The 23,385-nt window shown below is 45.8% G+C and overlaps 1 protein-coding gene across 3 annotated transcripts in view; it reads left to right on the forward strand.

The window, feature by feature from the left end:
• The first annotated feature begins 1,456 nt into the window (after window positions 1–1,456).
• Window positions 1,457–23,385, forward strand: part of E2F3 (E2F transcription factor 3) — a 64,067-nt gene continuing 42,138 nt past the window's right edge. For 2 of the 3 annotated variants that reach the window (XM_030552524.1, XM_030552525.1), the window contains exon 1: window positions 2,385–2,490. In XM_030552524.1, coding sequence (XP_030408384.1) covers window positions 2,476–2,490 — 15 coding nt within the window. In that variant the 5' untranslated portion in view covers window positions 2,385–2,475. Of the gene's footprint in view, window positions 1,754–2,384; window positions 2,491–23,385 lie in introns of those variants that run through there. The other variant, XM_030552523.1, reaches the window with a different exon arrangement.

Here is a 23,385-nt window from a genome sequence, read left to right on the forward strand (position 1 = left end):
GCCTAAATGGTAGCGCCAGCCCTGAAGACAGGAGGGCCAGTAGTTAACATTAGATAATGGAATTAGCTGCTAGACATAGTTCAATTTTTTTTTAGTTAAACTAGATCATGATAAATAAAAGGAACATTTGTTGTTGTTGTGTAAAATTTAGAACGTGGCCTGTTTCTGAGACATTAGGAGATAAGTATAGGTGCGTGAAGTTTGGAGAAAATGGGAAATGTTTCTTTAGTACCATGGGTTTGGGAAAATCTTTTAAAAGGGCTCACTTTTAAACCTCAAAAGTTAAACAGTTAACTGCACAAAGAAGGAAAGGTAGTTGGCCTCTGAAGAGTAGGTGGGTTTAAATTCAGAGCCACATTTAATCAGTGTGAAACAAGGCCGTTTTAGGCCGTTTTAAATACAGCAGACCTCAACAGTTACTAGCAATGGCTCCATTACAGGATTTTCGTACTGCTCTATAAAAGATTCGCCACCCCACTGAGCCCAGATGAACCAGTTCCCTTCCAACCCAGTTATCTTTGTAGAGAATAGTGTGCTTGGGGTGCCACTGTCTGCGTTGTCCTTTGCACACATGTATTCCTGGCTGTATTCTTTGGACAGGTCTAGCGGGATTTCTCAATCCCATCTACTAGGCGCGCCCTGCGGTCGCTGAAGGAATGCGGCGTTCACCTGCTTTTCTTCTTGAGATTAGCCTTCGCCCCGCCCTCATGCCCCCTTCAAGCCGGCCGGACCGGAGCCGCTCCCCTGGCTGGGGTACGAGCGCAGAGTCTCTCCCTGTGCCGCAGCAGCCGCGCTCGCAGTAGGCCGGCGGGAGGGGAACACACCGGGAACGGAACCTCCTTGGCTCCCGGGCACGTTCTAGAACGCGCAGACGCCAGCTGTCACTGTCACAGAGCCGCCGCACCGGGATCCCGGCTGCTCAGAGGGGAATCCCCGACCTCGCCTCCACAACCAATGAATAGACCCAATGCAAATAGGGCACACACGCACCGCAGCGGGCCAATGGGAAGCAGGCAGGGTGTCAACAGGGTTGGGCATTGGATGGGAGTGAGGAAGTAGCGGGCCAATGGGAGGGCCAGCCGTACAGACCGTGCACACGGGGCGGAGCTATGCAAATCTAGTTTGAAAAGCGGGCGGGAAATCCGAGTTTCGCGGGAGGCCCTTGGCGCGTAACTCGTCTCCCTTCCCTTCATTCATTGTCAGCAGCCGCCGCTTCCTGGAGCCATTTTCCAGCCAGCCCCACACAGCGGGAGCGGCCCCGCTTCATCCACCGCATCTGCCCGTCCCGCCGCTTTCATCCCCCCCCGGGACCCCGCATCCTGCAGCCGGGTCCCCCCCGGCACCCGCCGCCCCCAGTATTTTGGGTCGGGCCTCGGCATCGAGGAGGAAAGCAGCCGGGAAGGCCGGGGGGGGGTAGTGTAGAGACTCGGCTACGGGGACAGACCCAGAGGGAAGGATGAGAAGGGGACTCCAGCCGGCGGCCCTAGCAGCGCAGCCACCCGCACCTTCCATGGACTCCCGGGTGACCCCCGCCAGCTTCCCAGCCCACTTCGCCGCTGGCACCTTCATCCAGATCCGCAGCGGCGCGGCGGCGGCGTCCTGTGTCTCCTCCTCCCAGGCTCCCGGTGTCTTTGCCCTCTCTGCGGAGTGGAGTCAGCCCGCTGGCGGCTCCCTGTACTGCACCCCGCACGGACCCGCCGGCAGGACGGCGCTGCTGCAGCCAGCACTAGGAGGAGGCGGAGGCCGCCCCCCGGTAATTCCCCCCCCATCCCAGGGGGAGGGCGAAGGTGACACTAGGGTTATGCCCCCAGGCAGGGCCCCGCTGCTCCCTCTTCAGCTGGGGTCGTGGGGCAGGAAGGTCTGGGACAACACCGTGTTGCAGTAAACTTTTCTCTTTTCCCACCTCCCCGGCCTGGTCCAGGCGGTGCCTACTCTCTGCAGCCGGGGCGGCGCTGCCCTGCCCCAGGTGCAGAGGATAAGGCGGGGGGAGGGGCGGTTGCAACCTGCTCTCCTCTCACCGGCGATGCCAGTGACCCCAACTGATATTGCTGGCTCCAACAAAGAGCCCGCTGAGGCCGGTGCCTGGCGCTGCAGGGAGTTCGCGGCGCCGGGTCATCCCCACTCACTGGGGGTGTCCTCAGTGGGGGGCGGCTGGGGCGACCCCTGCTCCCGGGGCTGGGTAGATGCAGGCGCCGCTATTCCCTTGCCCGTGTCTGGGGGAGCGGGGGGCTCTGCCCAGCTGGTCTCTCCGCTTCACCCCCGGACTCGCCGGTGACGTTTCGCACACGTGCGCGGAGGCCGCGTCTGTGACTGGGAGCCGGGCAGGAGGGAGGGGGCGCTGATCCGAGTGGGGGGAGGGGGACACCCGCTTCCTCCTCCTGCCGCTGGCCTGGGACGGTCCGTGTCCCCCCTCTCACACGCGCGTGCGGCCTCCTCGCCTCCCCGTGGCTGCCCGGGGCGCTGCTGGGCTCGGAAATGCCCCTACAGCAGGTTAGTGATTGGGCACGCAGGGGCCAGTAGCAAGAGCAACCCTCGCTTCTCCCTCGCCCCGTAATGAGGAACCTGGGAGAAGCATCTCCCCACCCCCCCAATACCAGGGCGGCCCCCGCCTGCCCTTAGGCTCTGGCACTCCCCGAGCTGCAGTGACCCGCCCGGGGGGGACGGGGACAATAGGGGAATAGTTTAGAAATAAGGTTTCTCCTCTCCCTCCGCCCTCTTCCTGAGTTTAGCTCCCCCCCTCTTTGATCCCCCCAGTCCCTCCCCCCCAATAGCTTTCTCAGCCTGGGCCTGATCTCCCAGCCCTTTGCCTACCTCCTGCTGGCCCCCTGGAAATGATTGGTCAGGTTCCTGCTTCAGGCCACTGGGTGCCTGGCCCATTTAATTTTTAAATCACTTCATCTACTTTGGTAGTTACAGCTTCATCCCTCTCCCTGGCCTGCTCTAAAAGCAGTTTGCCTTGTTCATGGCTAACCCCCTTTCTGGAGGGAAAGCTGGACCTTGCCCCTGCATTTCTAGTACTTGGGGCTGTCATTTGAGATGGGGGGGGGGATTTCTGGAGGACTCTGCATAGTCAACTAAAAGTGTGGGAAGGTGAGCGTTGGATGTTTTGGAATGATTAAACACACTGCACCCTCCTTGCTGTCTTGCGAAGCTCTTCCTGGAGGCAAGCCTCACCTGCTTGTTACAACAAAGATGGGTGGTGTAGTTTGCGAGCCAAGATGAAGTAGTTTGGGTAACCTCATAAAGAGGGTCTGCAGTGAGAGAAAAACAGGCTTCTCTGTTTCCATAGATATAAGGGACTTTAGTCCTGCACTGGCTTGACCCAGGCATAAAATGGATGTGCAGGTGTGGTGGCCGTGCAAGTTTAACTAACGTACATTGTTCTGCTAAGGGATTTTAATAGTCCTGGCCCTGCAGGCATTCCAGTGCTGGGCCTTGCTTGAGCTGAGACTTCTCTGGCATTGTGTGATGTGGGCAAATGTCCACTAGGGTCTCTAGGATGAGATTATCAAAGCACTTTCTTCACATTGTCTAAAACAGAAATTCTCAAACTTCATTGCACTGTGATTCCCCTCCTGACAACAAAAATTACTACAACATAACCCCAGTGCCCTGTGTTACTCTAGAATAGTTAATATTTTAAATAGAAAATGCATTGCAAGCAGGGCAATTGCCCCATACCCCGGGGGGACCATGAAGCTAAATTGCTCTGGCTAAAATAACAGTTGAGCCTAGCTCTCAAGGCATGAAATACTAGTGTTTTCAACTAATATGCACTATCCATGCACAAACTCCATCCCCCAGATCATATCTTGCTTGCCCATATTTTTAAGAGTTTTCCATTAGATTTAGTTGTCAGCCTATGTTAAATTTATGAATTTTAAAAGTACAGACTACTGTTATAATGAAAAGAAACACATTCCTTAGGTAAGTGAGCACATGCTGAGTATGGGCTGACATTGTGGAGAATCTAGAATTTCCAGGGAGGGTGGTCTAGATTTATTTTAATGAGATTTGCAATAAAAACTAAGGGAAATGTGGGTTTTAATGCCATTAACATCTAGATATTCATACTTTGCACTGTGAAATGACCTAGAAACCTTCTTAAATGTTGGTCAAAATGTAGCAGTTTTTTAATTAATAAACTGTTCAGGTCACTGTCTTTATTGCTACTGGTAAACCACAATGAGGACATAAGCTTCCTTTTTATACAATTGTTTCAGGTGTTCATTGCTGACATGGCGATGCAGGTTTCAGGAAGGTGCAGTATAGTCTCATCAAAAGATCATAATGAAAGTCATAGCAAACAAACTTGATTTGCTACTGTCATATTTGTAAATCTTACTGTAATTTTTAACCCACTAGTTAAGTGTGTGTATGGTACAGATTGCACTAGAAACAGGATATCCAGTCCAGTGCTTTTGTTTTCCAGCATGACTTTGTTAAATGAATTCACTCACAGGCATATCTACAACGATGATCACAAGGGAACAATTCTGTGGGACTTTCTAAGTTGTTGGGAGAAAGGAGCATGATGTCATGGCCAGTATTAACCTCATACTTAGTATTAAAAGTATTCAAACTTCAGTTTAGAGCAGCATTTCTCAAACAGATCCACGGGCCCCACTGATCAATTCCTTCCCCTCCCTCCCAGCACCTCCTGCATGTGCGGGAACAGCTGTTCAACGACTTGCAGGAGGTGCTGGGATGGAGAGGGAGGAGTGGTGACAGGGTGCTTTCTGGGGAGGGGGCAGAAAGTGGTGGGGAAGAGAAGTAGGGGCAGGAAGAGGTGGGGTGGGGCCTTAGGGAAAGGGGTTGAGTCAGGATCTTGAGGCTGTGAAAAATTTTAATTCAAAATGGGGGTACTCAGGTTGCTAAAGTTTGAGATCCAATGTTCTACAGAGTTCTTATAGTCCCATTTATAAAGTTTCCCTGAAGAGTTAACAATGTACTCATCACCCTCAACAAATAGCACAGTTGGTTGTGCCTGGTGGTTCTCTTAAACCCAGCCCCTGCTACATGGACTTTCCATTATCTGTGTCCGGGGTTATAGAGTAATTGGGGGTGTACAGTATCTAAGCTATATCAGTGTCTACAGCACCACTCTATTGTAGTGGGGCCTGGCTTTTGGAGATGCTGAGCACCTATTATGCAAATAGATTCAATGGAAGCTGTGGCTGCTCAGCACTTGAAAATCAGGCCTTAGGCCTGGATTTGCACAACTCCTGTGGACTGTCAGAGGACAGAAATTAACTCTTATGGTGGCTTAATTCCATATTTTGTAAAGATTTAAACCTTCAGAAGAAGCTGTTAACTAAGGCTCCTACATTAATAGGGGAGATTATGGCGGGGGGGAGGGGTGCAGGGGAAGTAATTCTTTAACATATGGTCATGCACCCATCTTATAGCTAAGATTCTGTGTAAGGCCATCTTCTTATTACTTTCTTTATTAGAAAGTCACTTCTACTTATAAATAACGGTACTGGAGGACTGAACTACCGTTAGAGACAGATGCTCAAAATATTTCCGGTGAAAATAGTGCAAAAATTCATAGTGCCTTTTCATTGGAATGAGAAGCCCTTAAATAGAGGGCCATTTTTTTTTTTTTTAGCCATAGAAAATGTTTAAATGGAGACACCACCCACATAAGTCCCTTTTTAAAAGGGGCTAAATCCTCTTAAGAATATTTTGAGAGGACTCCTGTAGCCTTTTGATGACATGAACTCTAGGGAGTCTGGTTCAGCATGCTTCAGGAGGGGATGGGAGGATTTACATTTCCAAACTCGGTGCATACCACTTCTTTCCCTTTCTTGTAGTTAAGAACACATCTCTTCCCACCCTCAGAAAGTGTGCTTGGAACAAAATGGAATAGTTGCTTAATCTTAATAGTAGATGCTAGGTAAAGAACAAGGCCAAATAGGGTACACATTGTTGATAGTGAGATGAGGAATAGCAGAAAATGGAAAAACCGCCTAAAAGATGGGCAAGTCAGAAAAAGGAACTGGAAGTAAGCTAACTGGTAACTTTTTCTTATTAAAAAACAAACAAACAAAACCCCCCAAAAACTTTGTCCATGGAAGCCACGTATGCAAATCAATCACCATCTTAATATTTCTCTGCTTGACTGTTCATATGAAGAAATACTTAATGAAGCAGGTGCATCTAATCTTGAATATTTTTAAAGTACTATACTCAGTTAAGTATTTAAAATATTCTTCCAGGGTAGGACTCTGGAATTAAGAGTCAGACCTTTTGCTCTTCCACCCTCAAGAACCCTTTATATTTGCCACCAGGTTACTTTCCAAAGAGAACTGGATGTGGTTCACTTTAGAGCCAGTCAATGCCTTGCCTTGTTTGACCTCCATTTTCTGATGGAGCAACAAAAGGCATGTTCTTTCTCTTCACTGTAACCCGGGTTGAGCATGCTTCTGCAGAGCTGCTAACCTCCAGGGAACACTCATATGCTTTTTGAGTTTAAATTTAAAAAAAAATCTTAAAATATAAAATATAGCTTTTGTTAAAATATAGCTTTCTTTTTTAAAAAATCCATTGTTGTTACCACTATATTAAAACTTGAAAACATTTCCCTAATAATTTTGTCTTTAATTGAAGCGACAAAAAGGGGTTGAGAGGTCTAGTAGATGATGATTGTTTGAGAATCCATTTGCTGCTGTGAAAAAGGCACTGGGCCTTTCGCACAGGGTGCTATTTCTGATGAGAGGCTCCATTTGTCACATCTGTATTGGCTTGTAGGTGCACCCTTTTCAACCCTGTGGGTTAATTTCACTTTGCATATCTGTCTGGTTGAGTCAGGGACAGACATTCAGCCCCTTGAAGGTCTTAGGAGGAGTTAGAGACCTCATGGTGGAGGAGTCTGGCTCCTAAGGTTTTAAACCCCCTCAGGGGAAACTTGGGAAAGATGAGGCAGGAGTGGAGGTTGATTGTTCTTAAGTACTGTGCTGATGGACGCTTTAGAAATATTTAGTGAAATGGAGTAAGTCAAAGAGAGGCAGATAAGGTAATAAATACTTAACCTCTTGGAGCCTCTTGTCCCCAAGAATATGGTGGGGTGGAGGGCTTGTGAGAGAAGTGAACATATAAGCCCCCTCACCTCTTCAGAGGCATATTTTCCCTCTTAGAACCAGAAGCAGTATGCTCAAAAGTATAACACTCCTCAGGTCTTTACATTACACAGTTGGAAGTTTGTGCAAACTTCCAATCATTTGAGCCTCTTCATATCCTAGCCTATACATCCCACACTACCTAGGTCTTGTCTACAAGGGGAAAATGACTGGCATAACTAGAGTGACCAGATGTCCCAGTTTTATAGGGATAGTCCTGATATTTGGGGCTGTTTTCTTATATAGGTACCTATTACCCCCCCCACCCTCTGTCCTGATTTTTCACACTTGCTGTCTGATCACCTTTGACCAGCATAGCTAATCATGCCATAGCTATGCCTATTTCCCTGTGCTGCAGACAATTCCTTACCTTAGAGGGATAGCTCAGTGGTTTGAGCATTGGCCTGCTAAACCCAGGATTGTGAGTTTAATCCTGGAGGGGGCAATTTGGGGATTGGTCCTGCTTTGAGTAGGGGGTTGGACTAGATGATCTCCTGAGGTCCCTTCCAACCCTAATAATCTATGTTTAGTTCATGTACTAGAAAGCTGTCATTTCTGAGTCCTGCAGTCTGAAATCTGTGGTGTGGTGGTGGTGTAAAAACAACTTTGAAATTCCTTAAAGTAAAAGGTGAGTGAGCAGAAATTAAATATGGAAGTTGCCAAACAGTCTTGGAGACTGAAGTCTTCCCCAGAACTGTTATAACTGAGATGGCAGCACTGCTTTCCTCCTCGGATATATCTCAGATTACTGAAAGCACTATGGTGGTGTAGCTGTAGTGGTACAGCCATGCCGTTATTGCTGTAGTAAGTATTTATGCAATGGAAGGGGTTTTTCTGTCGCTGTAGTAAATCTATGCCTCAAGAGGCTATTGCTAGGTCGAGGGAAGAATTCGTTAGTTGACCTAGCTGCCTCTATGGTGGGGGTTAGTTCAACCTACTTACCAGGCACAGGGTGTGAAATTTTTTATGGCCCTGAGCAATGTAGTTAGGTTAACCTATATTTTAGGTCTCAGTTTTGACCTGGAAGGATCACCTCTATGGTGAGAGGGTGGATCATGCCCTACACCTATACAATTTTTGACTGTGATGTTGGTGCACCTGTCTGTTGGTAACTAGACTGAGACTGCCAACTCACTTCACCCATGCTTCTAAGACCATGAGATGGTAGTAACCAGGGTGGATTTGATTTAAATCACTAGTCAGGAAGACTCAGTTTAATCATGGATCTTTACATAAAAGTGCTTTCTTGTTGGTTGTTATAATCTTAATACATATTCTTATTCATATACATATTCTTCACAGGTAGATTAACTTCATTAAGTATCAGAGGGGTAGCCGTGTTAGTCTGGATCTGTAAAAGCAGCAAAGAATCCTGTGGCACCTTATAGACTAACAGACGTTTTGGAGCATGAGCTTTCGTGGGTGAATACCCACTTCATCAGATGCATCTGACGAAGTGGGTATTCACCCACGAAAGCTCATGCTCCAAAACGTCTGTTAGTCTATAAGGTGCCACAGGATTCTTCGCTGCTTTTAACTTCATTAAAATATTCCCAAACTGGGTCTCTTTTATGGCCTGCTGCCATTATAGGTTTTCCCTTCTAGTGAGAGAATGGTATGGTAGATCTCAAATCAGTGAAGGCTACACTAAGAAAGATCTCAAGACTTCTGGAATATGCTGTTCAAGCAGTTTCACTTTTGTTTCTATTGGCTGTCCCTCCCTTCTCACATTTATCTCCAGACTTCTTCTCCTTGTCCAGATCTATTCCGCTCCCAACAATCTTCTATTCATTGAACTTTTTGAAACTTTGCATTTTAGAGGGAGGTAAGGGATTGACTCTGTGTACACAAATTTGCAGAGGGACAATAAGGTTGAGGTCTGTTATTTCTCACCTCTCTATTTATTTTATTTTAAAACATTTTGCTGTTAACTAGCATGTTATCTCTGAAGACACAAATCCACAGTTTGAGACATGAAAACTAAGTATCTCTGATGGTATCTTCTAGACTGAGCATTGAGCCCCATTGGGTAGATAAGAAAGATCAATCTAAATAATCTATACAGAAGCCCCTGGAACACCACAATTTTTCTTAAACATTACATGAATATATTGTCTCATACTATAGAATTATAATTTATAATCACTATTCCAGGATGAGAGATCTTTGAGTTATAATGTATCTTAACTAAAATGTTTTTTTCCTCAAGCATTTTATCAAAAAAAGCCAATTTAAATAAAAAAACATCCAATTTTTTTGGTGGTTTTTTCTTTTTTTTTAAATCCTTGATTTTTATCCACCCTGGTGACAACTCTGTTTAAAACCATTGTGGGTCAGATTCAAACCAGGACCATTTGGCAAACAAGCTTGGAGAATCAGTCTTTCTGTGTAGGTGAGCGATGGTGGATTTTGTTGATTTTTATTTATTTATTTTTTTGTTAGCATATTGCTAATTCACAGCTACAGGTATTCACCATCATAACTTACAAGGGCCTATGAAACTCTCTAGTGACTGAGGTGGGGACTCAATCAGGGCATCTTCAGGTGTCTTTTCAAGATTTAATCTGATTTGTTATATGACAAAGTATAAGTCACTTAGGCCCATACATTTAAGTGTTTACTAGCTTTGATTGTCTTAATTTCTGGGTGCCCAACTTGAGGCACTTCTAGGGCCTGATCTTCAGAGAGATGCTATGCACCCACACTTTCCATTAATTTCAGTTGGAATAGTAGATACTTTGGCTCTTGGTGTCTTTGTTTGGATATCCAAAATTAGCTAACATTTTTTGAAAATGTGGGCCTTGCTCTCTGCCTCCATTTTCACATCTGTAAAATGGGTCTTTTATACTCTTCACACGAGTGTTGCAAGGCTTTATGTTGTGAATCTCTCTAAAATCTTTTAGAATGCAAGTGAAAAATATTTTCAGCAACCGAATTACAGTTTCTCTTAGTAAGAATAGTATCAGTGGTTTTATTACATAAGGAGATTCATCTTAAGTCTTGATTTTTCAGCTTTAACGTTGTCTTATTGAGGTATTACTGGATGTGTGTGTGTATCCAAAAAGTGTTTTGCACTATCCTTCTTAATGTCCCATAAAGGAAAGAGTTTCTGTTGCAAGAAACAATAGGATTTGCTTCCTTGTCATACCTTTATTATTGGTTCAAAGGTCTTTTCTGCATATACGTACTGCATAGTTTACAACCAGAAGGAAACAATTTTTAATTTAGCATTGGCGAATTTCCTTTCTGCTTGATGATGTTGGTCCTAGTAAGAGGATCACTAGAAAAGGGGGTGTGGTGCTTGCTGCTGCTTTGTTTAGGGTTGTTGGAAGTGAGTAGTTCAAGGTTCTGATGCTCTGACCATCACCATAGTATCTGAATGCCTAACTCTCATCTTGCATGAGTAAAATAATGGAACAAAAAATAAGAAAAAAGTATATAGAGAGGGAGTGAATAGAGGAATAAGCTTTATTTTTATTTTTGCTCAAGTTAAAAATTAGTAGCAATTAATGTAAGCTCCTTAGTGCAGTGGCTAACTTTGTACGTGCCTTGCACAATGAGGTCCTTCCTAGTCTGTAGTGGCTATGACAATACAAATATACAAGTGTCTGGCTTTTTACAGTCTGTTCAACCTGAGGCAATCCTGCCCCTTCATATAATCAATCAAGGGGAATATGAAGCTGCTTAACTTCATGCAATTTTTTTTTTTAATGTATACTTCAGGTTCATCAAGTAGGTGTGTAATTTTGCAGCTTCGTGGTGGTGAGGTGGCCTCTAATGCTTTGTTCCTAGATCGGTCAGCTATGTTTGAAGGAAGGAAAGGATAGCTGCGTAAAAAATATAGGATAGTGCTTTTTGTGAGGGACATCCCACTGCAGTGTGGTCTCATGACACACATTCATCCAACATTTACTCATAATGGATGCAAGGCATTAGATATTAAGATGTTCAGTAAAATACTTAACCTATGATTGCTCTATCTTGCGTGTTCTAAACAGCCAAAGTGCAGATTTGTTTTTGCCATTATTGGAGAGAGGAAATATTTGAGTAAACTTAGAAGAAGCATAACAAAAAGGTGCTGCTTACTCATTGACTCCTTCCCTTGCCGTCCAGACAAGACAGTTCTAGTGTATTCTTTGCTCAGGGACATGTTCCCTGTTAAATTTGTACATGAGAGAGCAGATATTCTAGGAGTGGCTATTGAGTGGCCAGAGAACGTTACAAAGGTCTGTGAAACGTGCCCTGGGAATCAAAAGCTCAAAGGAATTCTTTGTGTCAGTATCATTTTGCACATCTATTAGTTGTAACACAAAGCAATGCCTCACGCCGAGGGCCACCAGAAGGGATTCAGCTGTCTCCTCCCTCCCGCAAGCCACAAAAGCTGGAGGAGCAGGCAGCCAATGAGTTCCCCACCTTCCCGGGGGTGATGAGGCTTGGGCTTCAGGCTTCACCCCTGAGGCGGTGGGTGGCAGGCTCTGGTCGTGGGACTTTGGGCTCTGGCCCAGGACTCCAGCCATGCGACAGCGGTGCTGGCTCATGCTATATAGGGAGTGACAAGTGTGAACATCAAAAGTATTAGTATGCAGAGTAGTTTCTAATGTCAACAGGGCTGTGAAGATAAGCAACAAGGTGACGGAGGGTAACGCCCCTTCCCATATGCACTGCACTTGACATGAGGTGATGCGATCTGGGGATTTTAGTGTCTTGTGTGCAGTAGAGGAGTCCATAGTATAATGAGACTAGTTGGAAATCCCCTAAGTCAGTGATTCTTAACCCTTTCCATACTGTCCATACAATATCTCTGTCCCACTTAGCAATGTGGGAAGGACAAAGTGTTTGTGACCCCCAGGTGTTGAGTATCCCTGCACTGGCAGTTAATTCTGGGATCCTCCCTCTTGGTCCATTCCATCTACCTCAGTCAATTTTTGAATGTACAGGAAGCAAAAGCAACCTTAACATACCAGCTGCACATGCTTTTCCAGAAACTAAACACAGCAAGATTATTCCATGTTCTGAAAGCAACACCTCTCTTCACCTCACAGTGGGGAATTTTGCTCTGGTATACAAACAGGGAGCAAGTGTAGTGATGTCTGAAATAAGCATTTTCCCTTATTTAGAGAGAGCCCTGCATGCAGGACTTCCAGGATCTCTCTCCTCAGTACTAGACAGGAGAATTGCCAGTAAAGAAAGGTGTCAACACTTTTCAGCTTTTTAAAGAACTATATAAGGCAGATCACATTGCTCCCCCCCCCCAAAACATCCCAAAGACTGACAAATATGGGAGGGGAGAGCTGCGGTATCCCTATCTGAAGCTAGGTTCTTCCCTTGATGGCAAAATCAAAGCGAAGCAAGAGCTCCTGCTTCCTTCTGAGGAAGGTGGGATGGGTGGGAATGAGAGTATCTTTCTGTGCCGCTTTGTCTAGTTTTCTGTTGTTTTGCTCTTTCCTTAATCAACTCTTTGATGATGCTGACTCTATTTTCAGACACTTCTCCCTGCTCCCAGAAAGCCCTTCCTGCCTCAACAAGGGGGAAGAGGATGGAGGTTATCCGCAGACAAGGTTGTGTCTGCTGTTGTACTACTTCAGACCTCCTCTGTCTTCAACCATCCTTCCTAGCTGCTGAAGAACCCACTGGCTTCAGCATTCCTTCATTCTCCTGTTAGAGAAATTGCTCCAAAGTTCTGCTTGCTGTAGAACTAGCAGTTGAGAGGAAAGGAATTGCGTCAGATGCTCCAAGATTGTTTATAGAGGGAGGGTTCTAAACCTCTGTACAGTTACTTAGTATCCAATTATTTTCAGCTAGCTTGTGGGATGAACTGTTATATCAGTGTTGGTACCTTGTTGAAGTGAAGAAAGTTAACAGCTCTACGTTTCCTGACCTTTGCATTAATGGCCTTGTGAAGGGGTGTACCAGACTTTTTGAAGCCCCTTGCTGGAGACACTGTGTTCCTACCACATGCTGCCCCAGAAAAGAAGCAGTGAAGGTGGGTCCTCCAGGCTGCCTAGAAAGGCTGCATGGAAGCAGCCAATCAGAGCCCAGCCTGCTCAAGTAAAGGGCGCTGCTGGGCCTGAGCAGATCACTTACTTGGTGGCTGGGACCAGAAGCGTGGAATAGAATCATTATCTTCCCTGATGCAAATCTTGTTGAGGTGTTAGGCACACAGGCGTGTCCCCAGGGGGCCAGGAAGAGGAAAGAGTGCAGGATTGTACCTGGCCAACTGGAGGCACTCATGAGAGGCGAGTGCACTCTATCATAGGCTTAGTGTAATCAAGTGAAATACAAATCATGGTGTGAAGATCCAAGAAAACATTTCTCCCCCAGCTAGTAGCAGCCTGTTGATGACTGAGGCTGTGCAAGAAAAATGGTCCTATTAAAAAGGATTAGTGGACTAATGTACATCCAACATACCAACTCCTGTTCAGATGCAAGTCTCAGACTCCTACTGTAGTGCTGCTTAACAGGTACACAAATGTGTAACCCGCTGGTCCAAAGCAATACCTAATTTCTTCCTCAGGTGTTTCCATTTCTGTTAGCAGTACTCTCCTTCCACAAGTAACCACAGAGCTCCGTTTTTATGTACTTCCAGTGTCTTGTCTGGGGCCATGTCTACATCTAAAATTTTGCAGCGCTGGTTGTTACAGCTGTATTAGTACAGCTGTATAGGGCCAGCGCTGCAGAGTGGCCACACTTACAGCAACCAGCGCTGCAAGTGGTGTTAGATGTGGCCACACTGCAGCGCTGTTGGGCGGCTTCAAGGGGGGTTCCGGGACCGAGAGAGCAAACCGGGAAAGGAAACCAGCTTCGCCGCGGTTTGCTCTCTCGGTCCCGGAGCCAGCCAGCAAACCGCGGGGAAGGAGACCTGCTTGCTCGGGGTTCCGGGACCGAGAGAGCAAACCGGGAACGCCGCGGTTTGCTCTCTCGGTCCCGGAGCCAGCCAGCAAACCGCGGGGAAGGAGACCTGCTTGCTCGGGGTTCCGGGACCGAGAGAGCAAACCGGGAACGCCGCGGTTTGCTCTCTCGGTCCCGGAGCCAGCCAGCAAACCGCGGGGAAGGAGACCTGCTTGCTCGGGGTTCCGGGACCGAGAGAGCAAACCGCGGCGAAGCTGGTTTCCTTTCCCGGTTTGCTCTCTCGGTCCCGGAACCCCGAGCAAGCAGGTCTCCTTCCCCGCGGTTTGCTGGCTGGCTCCGGGACCGAGAGAGCAAACCGCGGCGTTCCCGGTTTGCTCTCTCGGTCCCGGAACCCTGAGCAAGCAGGTCTCCTTCCCCGCGGTTTGCTGGCTGGCTCCGGGACCGAGAGAGCAAACCGCGGCGTTCCCGGTTTGCTCTCTCGGTCCCGGAACCCCGAGCAAGCAGGTCTCCTTCCCCGCGGTTTGCTGGCTGGCTCCGGGACCGAGAGAGCAAACCGCGGTGTTCCCGGTTTGCTCTCTCGGTCCCGGAACCCCGAGCAAGCAGGTCTCCTTCCCCGCGGTTTGCTGGCTGGCTCCGGGACCGAGAGAGCAAACCGGGAAAGGAAACCAGCTTGATTACCAGAGGCTTCCTCCTTCCACGGAGGTCAAGAAAAGCGCTGGTGAGTGTCTACATTGCATTACCAGCGCTGGATCACCAGCGCTGGATCCTCTACACCCGAGACAAAACGGGAGTACGGCCAGCGCTGCAAACAGGGAGTTGCAGCGCTGGTGATGCCCTGCAGATGTGGACACTCTCAAAGTTGCAGCGCTGTAACTCCCTCACCAGCGCTGCAACTTTCTGATGTAGACAAGCCCTGGGTCTCTCTCCACTAGTTATTTCATATTCCCAGGCAGTAGGCTGGAGGTCTTTAACATCTGGAAATAAGCCTCAATCCTGAATTGAGAGGGAAAAGTTTCAGGTTTCATAGCCTCCATTTTGTTCAAATTGTAAAACTAAATCTCTGTCTAGTTTGATTAGCAGCTTGAACAAGAGCAGTGGCAGTAGTTGTAAGTGAAGACTGATAAACTGGCAGAGTTGAGTGAGGAAGTTTTAGTCCCCACTTTCATGAACATTTGATTAATGTTTCAAGAATCTAAAAGTTTCTTTCCTAAAGCATTTTCATCTGGAGATGCAAGTTGCATAACAAAGTCAGTGTTAAGATCCTTCTGCATGAAGGGAGGTGTGGAAGCAAGATGATTCTTATCAGATAATTTTAGAGTTGCAATATGGAACTTGTGCTTTGAAGAGCTAGTATAGTGGTTCACATATAAACCAAATGCATTTCCATAGCTTTGATACTGCTGAACCACAGTGGAATCTGGAACCTTAACTACACTATTTGTAGGAAGTTTAACTCCTGCAATTAACCACAATTGTGGTCAATCTTTGGAAAGGCAGTAACAAAAATGAAGAAAGGTGGTAGTATTTGATCAACTTTACTCCCTTCGTTTGTTAGAGTTTATGAGATAGGCTGAACTCTGGCTGTAGTAATAGTATGATACTATTAGTGGCTACCATTTCAATGATGAGCTATGTATGTATAACAATAACAACTTGGAATTTAGGATGGGAACAGTAAGGAATATTGAGGACTTGTATTTAATATTGTTTAAAAACGCCAAAATACTCAAATCCAATTAATAAATAGCTAGATTAGTTGGTAAAATTCAAGTTAAATATTATTGGATAAACAGACATACAAATATGAGGCTACTATGTCTTGAGTCCTGCTCAAACCTGTTGATTTAAGGCAGTGCAGCCAGTCCCTTCTCAGATTATATATCCTGACAATTAAACTTCAAAAAGGACTCTAGTATTGCCAGTACAGTTTTGCATGTATAATTTGTGGGCATGATTTCTGTTCATTCCTGCACCTATTTAAGTACAAGCTACCTGATCAAACCCTCTGTTCAGGTGGTGAGGGATTTCATCTGTGGGTTAAATATCACACCTAACATTGTGCCTGTACTTAATTACAGGCACAAAACTGCATCTAAAATAATGGAAGCTAAAAATTGTGGGGCCTTACAGAGTCAGCTTCAGTCCTTGTGCATTAGCAGCCTAGACATTAGCAGCTGCTCATATTCAGTAACCCAAGCAGGCAGCTTTTGTGCTATTGCTTGCTAGTTCTTACATGGCCATCTGTTAGGTTTTTGTTACAGTGAACCCCACATGTTTCTGAGATATACTAGTGCCATGCAGTCAGTTAGGGTCTGCATTCAGAAAGTTATCAAACATCCTGGTCAGGTTCGTGAGGGGAAAGTACCATACAGCAACAGCCTGCATCTCTGCACGTGTAACTTAAAGCACCTGTGAAACTCGTAATTTGTTCCAGGAAATCCTTTCTTGCAAAGGAAAACTTATCTGGAGTACAGATCCGGTGAAACACTTCTAGCTAGCTATTTTATTCATCTCTTCTTCCTTCCGCAACAAGTATTTAGTAGAACTGGGTGAAGTTTTTCAGACTAATAGTTTATTCATCCAAAAATGTTGTTTCAGTCAACCTTAAACTATTAGTGAGTTTGACATAAATTTGACCAGTTTTTGTCCCGAAAAAACTTTTTGGGACTTAAATGCTATTCACAAAATGAGGTGATGGTAGCCTCCTAACTTTAGGCTAGTGGTTAGGACACTCCTCTGGTATGCGGGAAACCCAGGTTCAATTTCCTCCCCCCCGCACATGTGAAGAAAGGATTTGAACTTAAGTTGCCCACCTTTCAGGAGAGTGCTCTAGTCACTGGGCTATGAGATATTTTGAGACAGGACTATTTCATTCTCTCCCATTGAAGTTGTTCCACTATGTGTAAAAAAAATAGACATTGAAGCAGTGACTTGAACTTGGGTCTCTCACATCCTGTGAATGTCCTAACCTCCAGACTATAGAGCTGCTCAATGACCATTTATAGTCTGTCATAATTCATTAATAGTCATTTCATTCCATTATTGGATAGATGCACTCATACAAGTAGAACTTCGATCTGGTGTAAGTTTCTTCCCCTCTCTCTCCCTCTCTTTTCAAGAGACTGTATTAAGTAGGCAGATAGGACCATGGACTTTGGCCCAGTGAAATAAAAGAATTATACTAGGTTGTTATAAGATTGCCTCCTATTACAACATCAATTATGAAAATCCCTTTAAGTCTGAAAATTACCTGGGGGGCAGGTAGGGGGGAGGGGCAGAAGGATGACAATATTTTGCAAGAAAACCTGCGTATAAAAGTACCCTCATGTAAGACCAATAGAGCCTTTGCTTGTGCTTCAGTTCAGCACATCTATTCTTGATCATGCCAGATGAATCTTTTTACAAGATTCTTTTTACAGTTGTTAGTACTGTCCAGGCAGGGACAGAGGACTCTGTGTTAGCTCCATCGTGTCTAACATTTATTGGAAATACTAGAGCAAGGGTACATGTCAGGGTGAGCCTAGATTCTCGTAGACAATTGGCAAGTTAAACCCATAAACTGATGCTTTATTATGACCATAACTTGGTATTAAAGAGCTCCTGGAACTCCTCTTCAGACCAGTTTGGGTGGTTGTTTTCAGTCCATTGCATATTTACTTTGCCTGGAGAGTAGAGAAATAGTAAGCCCTGTTGTATAAAGGCCCTATATCTTTCTTGTAAGAACACAGCATTATTTTGAACTGAGTATGAATAAAACCAGATTTTGGGGAGTGAGAAATTACTTTGAAGTTCTGTCCATTGCCCAAATATTAGTGAGGTGTTTTTTTTACAATTTAAGAAACCCTACCCTTGCTGCTGCAGTTGGTGTTAAGTTGACTGGGCTTTACTGGATGGCCTCCATTGCTGATGCAGCCAAGGGAAGAGGACAGCTTCTTTATACATCCTTTCTCATTGACATGCTCTGGGGAGAACACCTTCCCCTCTTGCCAGCTGTTCCTGTATTGCCTCCTAATAATGGATTTCTGTCTTGGAGTTGTCTGAAGGAACAGAATTCAGGTACTATGGGAGGAAGAGTCCTGAAGTTAAGATTGGCCTTCATATCAAAGTGTCAAACTCACTACTTCAGCTGCAGAAGTGGAAGAGGAGGTGGAAATCATGACCTGCAAAGAAGGTGAAAGGAAAACAGACTTGACAACGGGAAGTATAAGAGTACCCTGAATGGCCATAATGAAAAGAGCTCAGATAACAGTGATGAAGGCAACATGAGAACTTAAGTAAATGCCCAGCTGCCTCCTGGTCAAATCAAACTACAGTTATTGAAGATCCATAAGGTAGCTTCATGGCCAATTCATGAATAAGTTGCTGCCTGTTAAAATATATAAGACTTTTCCTGTTCAGCTTTTGGCAGGTGTCCATTAAAGTCCTAGACCCTTGTCTGAGAGTTCTGTACGCTTTTGAAAAAATCCTAGTATGCCATTTATTGCTTAAACTTGTAGTTCCAGTAACGTTACAGGACACAAAACAGAAACGGGATAAGCATGCTTTGCAAATGGCTTCTGAGTGATTTGATTTTTTTTAAATTTGATTTGTTTTTGACTGAACTTTAGCTGCAAAGAGTAAAACCTAAAATTTGCTAACAAGGCACTCTGTTTCCCCCTCCATCACACCTTCTTCCTGAGTATTGCCTCTTTCACTGGCATTCTGCTACCTAGAGACCTCTCTGGTATCCCCAGAGTTTCCTGCTTTCCTGTGAAGTCCTGAAGTTCCCAAATAAGTCTTTCTAGGGGCGTAGGGTTTGCAAGGCCTCAGTGGGCAGCCAGAAGGTAGACATTCTTTTATGCACAATGTATGAGATACTCAGGACCTTTTTTTAAAGAGTTTGTGGATGGTATCAAGCATACTAGGTTCTTGAATAGTTCTTTTTGGCTTTGCCAAAAAAATGTTCAAGTACAAAGTCCTGTTTTTCATATCTGGGAATGAGAGAACAAGGACGTTTGACTTAATACCACATGACTTTCTGGCTAAAACATTAGCACTACACTATCAGTAGAGCAGACATTAAATCGATTCAGAACTGGAAGCTGACATTTTTCAAAGTAGTTGTCAGTAGGCACCATCACTGAATCAGGGTGTTCTGCAGGGATGGGTTGTAGACCCATGGCTATTCAACATTTTCATCAATGACCTGGAAGTAAACATAAGGTCACTGCTGATAAAATCTGTGGACAACATGAAAGTTGACAATGCAGTAAATAATCAGGACAAGGCAGTCAGACAGAGTTATTTGGATTGCTTGGTAAACTAGGAAGCTAAATGCAAAGTTGTACAGCTAGAAACAAGGAATGCAGGTCATACCTGCCCGTCACTGTCTGGGACGCTGTGGCCACAAGAAAAGCCCCTGGTGGCCACATTTGAGAAAACGCTGCTTTAAAGTGCCTTTTATAGTTGTGAAGCCTCAGACTTCCCCACATGGCATTCACGCCATATCCAGTGTCACATAAAAAGGCATTAAACAAGGAAATGAGGGATCACATTATTATACAGTATATGGTAACTGGGTTACTTTGCATGGGTTGATAAAGTCTTCCCATGGAATATGAAGGTTTCCTTTGATGATTTTACACCCTAACACTATTCCTGGTTTCTGATAAGCCCGATTGCCCTAGCCCTTCTGTTTAGAAAGAGGTTTGTTTTAAACCTGCTGCCTATTAATTTATTTTGATGACCCCTAGTTCTTGTGTTACGAGGAGTGAATAACACATTCTTATTTACTTTTTCCACACCAGGTATGATTTTATAGACCTCTATCATATCCCCACTTAGTCATCTTTTTTCCAAGCTGAAAAGTTCCAGTCTTAATTTCTCTTCACATGGCAGCTGTTCCATAGCCCTCATCATTTTTGTTGCTCTTTTCTGAACCTTTTCCAGTTCCAATATATCTCTTTTGAGATGGAGTGACCACATCTGCACGCAGTATTCAAGATGTGGGCATACCATGGATTTATATAGAGGCAATATGATATTTTCTGTCGTCTTATCTATCCCTTTCGTAAAGATTCGCAACATTCTGTTAGCTTGATGATCGCTGCTGCACATTGAGTGAATGTTTTCAGAGAACTATCCACAATGACTCCAAGATCTCTTTCTTGAGTGATAACAACTAATTTAGATCCCATCATTTTATATATATAGTTGGAATTGTTTTCCAATGTGTATTACTTTGCATTTATCAACATTGAATTTCATCTGCCATTTTGTTGCCCAGTCACCCAGTTTGAAAGATCCTCTTGTAGTTCTTCGCAGTCTGGGACTTAAATATCTTGGGTAGTTTTGTATCATCTGCAACAATTTTTAATAGTGAGAATGATTAACCACTGGGGGACACGCTCAAGGGAAGTGGTGGATTCTCCATGTCTTGATGTCTTCAAATCAAGACTAGATGCCTCTCTGAAATATACGCTTAAGCCAAACACAAGTTACTGGGCTCAGTACATGGGTAACTGCATGAAATTTAATGGCCTGTGAGATACAGGAGGTCCACCTAAACTCATGATGGGGAGGGGAAAAAAGGACAGACTCATTTCCTTGAAAAATGTAGGCTGAAAGGCAGGGCTGTCTCTATCTATTCTGGGGCCCTATGCAGCCCCCCTGCAGGGGTGTGTGGGGCCCCAGGCCTCCATGGAGGAGAGTGGGGGGGTTGGCCCTAGGCCTCCATGGGGGGACTGAGGGGAGCTGACTTGGGGGGAAAGGGGAGAACTACCCCCCAACACTCACCAGCAGTGAGGGTGGGGCCAGGTCGTTGCACACCCGCCACCAGTGAGTGCAGCCCCAGCCTTGCTGCAGGGGCGGGATGGGCGGGAAGAGGTAGGGATGGGGCGGGGGCGGATCGGGTGGGGCCCTGGGGAAGAGCCGGAGCATGGGCTGGAACAGCATGCAGCTGTGCAAGGCACCAGGAAATCTGGTACTGCAAATTTCCTAGTGCCCTGTGCAGCTGCGTACTTTGCTTATGGGTAAGGATGGCCCTGCTGAAACGAGTAACCCATTTTCAGGATTACCTATGCAGTGATCTGAGTCAAAGCACCAACCATAATTTCCGAGGGGAAAAAAACCAACATTCTTACAATTCAAGTTAGCTTTTCAGAAAAGAGACATGGTACCCAGTTTAGAAATAAGTATTAGAGAACATAGCAAGCGGGCTGATTTGATTTTTCTGGGTCTGAGTCACTTTCTGAGATGTCCTTGCTAATTCTGATGTGATCTAGTAAATGTTCTGCTTCATCTTTACATGGAGGAGTAATTTTACAAGTATGCTTCGTGGTTCGAAATAAAATGACCACTTCCAGTTCCCCCCCCTCCATGTAAAGATGAAGCAGAACATTTACTAGATCACATCAGAATTAGCAAGGACATCTCAGAAAGTGACTCAGACCCAGAAAAATCAAATCAGCCCGCTTGCTATGTTCTCTAATACTTATTTCTAAACTGGGTACCATGTCTCTTTTCTGAAAAGCTAAATGTATGTTCTTTTATGGTGACATCAACCACTTCTGGTTATGGTCCTGCAAATATGTCATCAGTTACTGGGACAGCTCTGTCAATAGGATGCCAGACTATACCCCAGTGTAACAGAAAGTTCTCCAGTCTACCCATACCTGCTCACTTTCCTCATGAACTGTCCAGTTGTATTTGTCTAGTTCTTGTCTTGTTTTCTCTTTCCTTTGCTGGGACTACTATAAATCTTGCCATCTGAGCCAAAATATGTATCTTTATTTTGTCAGCATCCTAAAAAAGTTCAGCTATTGCTCTGGATGGTAGAATAAGACTATTGGTTTAGAACGTGCATCATCGTGAAAACTTGGTACTTTCTTTATTTAGTGTGCCATCACAGAGGAATAAAAACATCAACAGCTTTGCTCCGTACATGTCATTACAGTGATTTAAGGCAGCTATTGCCAAACTGCTCAGTAAAGTAAGGTTACATAGGCCATGTCTACATCTAAAATTTTGCAGCGCTGGTTGTTACAGCTGTATTAGTACAGCTGTATAGGGCCAGCGCTGCAGAGTGGCCACACTTACAGCAACCAGCGCTGCAAGTGGTGTTAGATGTGGCCACACTGCAGCGCTGTTGGGCGGCTTCAAGGGGGGTTCCGGGACGAGAGAGCAAACCGGGAAAGGAAACCAGCTTCCCCGCGGTTTGCTCTCTCGGTCCCGGAGCCAGCCAGCAAACCGCAGGGAAGGAGACCTGCTTGCTCGGGTTTCCGGGACCGAGAGAGCAAACGGGAACGCCGCGGTTTGCTCTCTCGGTCCCGGAGCCAGCCAGCAAACCGCAGGGAAGGAGACCTGCTTGCTCGGGGTTCCGGGACCGAGAGAGCAAACCGGGAACGCCGCGGTTTGCTCTCTCGGTCCCGGAGCCAGCCAGCAAACCGCAGGGAAGGAGACCTGCTTGCTCGGGTTTCCGGGACCGAGAGAGCAAACCGAGAACGCCGCGGTTTGCTCTCTCGGTCCCGGAGCCAGCCAGCAAACCGCAGGGAAGGAGACCTGCTTGCTCGGGGTTCCGGGACCGAGAGAGCAAACCGCGGCGAAGCTGGTTTCCTTTCCCGGTTTGCTCTCTCGGTCCCGGAACCCCGAGCAAGCAGGTCTCCTTCCCTGCGGTTTGCTGGCTGGCTCCGGGAACGCGAGAGCAAACCGCGGCGAAGCTAGTCTCCTTTCCCGGTTTGCTCTCTCGGTCCCGGAACCCCGAGCAAGCAGGTCTCCTTCCCTGCGGTTTGCTGGCTGGCTCCGGGAACGCGAGAGCAAACCGCGGCGAAGCTAGTCTCCTTTCCCGGTTTGCTCTCTCGGTCCCGGAACCCCGAGCAAGCAGGTCTCCTTCCCTGCGGTTTGCTGGGTGGCTCCGGGACCGAGAGAGCAAACCGGGAAAGGAAACCAGCTTGATTACCAGAGGCTTCCTCCTTCCACGGAGGTCAAGAAAAGCGCTGGTAACTGTCTACATTGGATTACCAGCGCTGGATCACCAGCGCTGGATCCTCTACACCCGAGACAAAACGGGAGTACGGCCAGCGCTGCAAACAGGGAGTTGCAGCGCTGGTGATGCCCTGCAGATGTGGACACTCTCAAAGTTGCAGCGCTGTAACTCCCTCACCAGCGCTGCAACTTTCTGATGTAGACAAGCCCATAGAATAATTACTTATTTTGAAGCAGGAAAAAAGTATGAATTCCTGTAGTAAGTCCCAAAGTGTTTAGCCTCTCAAATAACTACCCAAAAGGATTAGGTGCATTCTGTAAGATCAAGTTAACTTTGTGGTCAAAGAAATCTTATGAAGAAATCTTCTGGTTAGCAACATAGTTGTTTTATTAATGACACAAGGTGGATGTGGCTGTCTTCAGGGCCATAGGTTCTGCTCTCTAGAGTTACTTC

The sequence above is a fragment of the Gopherus evgoodei genome, chromosome 2, assembly GCF_007399415.2.
Source record: "Gopherus evgoodei ecotype Sinaloan lineage chromosome 2, rGopEvg1_v1.p, whole genome shotgun sequence".
NCBI classification, from domain to species: Eukaryota; Metazoa; Chordata; order Testudines; family Testudinidae; genus Gopherus; species Gopherus evgoodei.